The sequence below is a fragment of the Glandiceps talaboti genome, chromosome 14 (genome assembly GCF_964340395.1).
Source record: "Glandiceps talaboti chromosome 14, keGlaTala1.1, whole genome shotgun sequence".
Taxonomy (NCBI): Eukaryota; Metazoa; Hemichordata; class Enteropneusta; family Spengelidae; genus Glandiceps; species Glandiceps talaboti.
In genome coordinates, this window is record NC_135562.1 from 2,850,134 (window position 1) to 2,852,996 (window position 2,863).

A 2,863-nucleotide genomic window follows, 5' to 3' on the forward strand; every position below is an offset into this window, starting at 1 on the left:
ATGTATGTATATGTATGTATGTGTGTGTGTGTGTCACAGTGTGTATGTATGTATGTGTGTGTGTGTATGTATATGTGTGTGTGTGTATGTATGTATATGTGTGTGTGTGTGTGTGTATGTATGTATGTATGTGTGTATATGTATGTATGTATGTATGTATGTATGTATGTATGTATGTATGTGTGTGTGTGTATGTATATGTGTGTGTATGTATGTATGTATGTATGTATGTATGTATGTATGTATGTGTGTATGTATGTATGTATGTACATGTATGTATGTATATGTATGTATGTATGTATGTATGTATGTATGTATGTACATGTATGTATGTATGTATGTATATGTATATGTGTATGTGTGTGTGTGTGTATGTATGTATATGTATATGTGTGTGTGTGTATGTATGTATGTGTGTGTGTGTGTATGTGTGTGTGTGTGTGTGTCACAGTGTGTCAGCCCCCATTCAAGTATTAATAACAGAGTGTCTCACTATTGATTTTTATCATTTATTATACATTAATTAAACAGTACTCATTCTGTATATTCAAATTTCAGCACTGATGTTTAATGTATGTACAATATATAAAGGCAAATGTAAAGCAATTTTAATTTCTTATTTAAAATGTACACTCTCAACTACATAAGGCCTAATAAACAAGATTGTGTGGTTCCGATTACACTCAATTTCAGAATAGATGGGGTAGGTAGATATTTCATTTTTATTTTATTTTTTTTCATGTGTGAGTCTCTCTAGTTCAGGTAGTTATGTTTTCCATTGTTTTCCATATGGTCTCTGTGCTATTGGTTTCTTCTCATCAGATGTACAACCATTACAGATTGGAAGAACAGTTTATTTTGTCTTTTTAAGTTGATGTCAGTTTCTGCATCCAGTATTTTTCACGATTTTATTACTTTTTTTTTCTAATATGTAAAAAAAAGGTTTAGGGACGGTAGTGACAAACTAGGTCGGGTCAGGTAACCAGAACCAAACAATTTTATTATTAGGCCTAAATTAACAATGTTTTTTTTTAAAATATATAATTTGCTATTTTGCTATTCAAATAACAAACCTTCCCACCACAGCTGAGAAAAACTTTTTCAGGGACATGATTCAGATTACAGCTTAGGAATAAATGATTTTTTGAAGATTAGTTTCATACTTTGTTTACAGGAGGGCTGTGATTAATCTTCTATTTACCTGGTTGTGGTGGGCTGAAAACTACCGTCGTATTTGTAGATTGTCCTGGAGCTGGCCCCACTGGGTAGCCTGCTGGTTGGGGTTGGCTATATTGTTGGTGAGGATATGGTTGTTGTGTTGGATAAGGCTGTTGTGTTGGATAAGGCTGTTGCGGTGGATATGGTGGTGGTGGAGCTAGTGGTTGTTCTGGAGGTGGTTGTTCTAGTGGTGGTGCTTGGTACTCTGTTGGTGGTCCAACTTTATGAGAATCATCCATTTTTTATTGTAGTCTTAGTATAACAACCAAAAGAGAATGTTCCTAAAAATAACCATAACATATGAACACATCACTAAATAAATACATAAACAGATACATGGAAATAAATAAAGAAAGAAAGAAATGCAAATAGGAGCATTCTCAAGAACTGTATCACACGTCATGACTTCACACCCATGCTACTGTACAGTCGCTATGTCCTTTTTAATACCCCGAATTTCAAGTTTATTTACGAGTATTTTTATTGTAAGACAAGAATTAAGGTGTGGTGTTAAAATGTTGAATTTGTGATAATCCCTTGTTTCGACTGGAATTGTTGTAATTTCGCTTACATTTTGTGCAGAATTCTAACGACGTAATTAATTATGCTAAATCGATCTGATTCCACCAAAGACATGTGACATAGCAGTAGTGCACTTTTACTGACTCGCCAGGCAAACAACTTGTGTTTATTCTAGCTAAGCTTGCGCGCGTTTCAGAGACTTGAACAACGTAGTGACACCAAATAGACAGCTTACAACACTTCCATATACTTTACACAGATATTCACAACACGGTTGGTCGCCAAGGAAGCGCGATTGGTGCAGTGTTTTACATGTCAACACGTCGTGAGTCAGCCATCTTCGACATGCAACTGTACGTAGGTACGCTATCACTGCAACTGTCAGTGGTACAGTACCAGACACAACATACTAGTCTCCACGGCCACGTACACAAATAGTTCTCAAAACAAACAAGTGACCAACTAAGAAGTTTATGAAAGTGTAGGTAAAACTTACCGTTGACCTTAGGACGTCAAGATAGCCACAAAGCTACGGACGATAAGATGGTTGAAATATGCAATGAATAATTTGTTGCGTCATAAAAGCGATACTTTCGTTTACTATTACTATTAAAATCCGACAACAGACGAAGGTTGCCGAAGTTCAGCGCGACTGCGCACGTACCTGTACCATGCGCGTTTGTACATCATTATTCATGCTAATAATTGTTGGTGGACCGTCCTGCTAAACACATTTTCGAAAAGGGTGATAGAACATGCAATGTACATATATGCTGCTGTATGTAATATATGTTTAATTGGTAGAGATCACATCCGGAGCTAAACTGTGGCCCCTGCTGTCATGTGACCCGTGTAATAGGTCACGTCCTTGAAGGGGTGATCGGGACTTGTCGACTCAATCAGTAATGTTTCGAACGAGTCGAATATTTATGTCATGATAAATGAACCGGGGGGTATCCTTTGGAAATCTACTTCTCATACATGTACATAACTCTGATCGTGTACCGAGGTCGCCGCAGCCGAACCCGATTTCCTTTACTTGTCATATGATTAGGCAAAAGTCAACAAATTATTCAAACAGAAAAAAGTCTAATATTGATGATACACCAATTGCAGATCGGCG

The 2,863-nt window shown here is 36.6% G+C and overlaps 1 protein-coding gene across 1 annotated transcript in view; it reads right to left on the reverse strand.

The window, feature by feature from the left end:
• The window catches only part of LOC144445721 (lipopolysaccharide-induced tumor necrosis factor-alpha factor homolog), a 6,580-nt gene extending 4,246 nt beyond the window's left edge, over positions 1 to 2,334 (reverse strand). Inside the window, exons 1-2 of the mRNA XM_078135363.1 lie at positions 2,237 to 2,334; positions 1,202 to 1,499 (exon numbers count right to left, since the gene is read on the reverse strand). Of these exons, the coding sequence (XP_077991489.1) occupies positions 1,202 to 1,457 (256 nt within the window). The 5' untranslated portion in view covers positions 1,458 to 1,499; positions 2,237 to 2,334. The remainder of the gene's footprint in view (positions 1 to 1,201; positions 1,500 to 2,236) is intronic.
• Between the last annotated feature and the right edge of the window lie 529 nt (positions 2,335 to 2,863).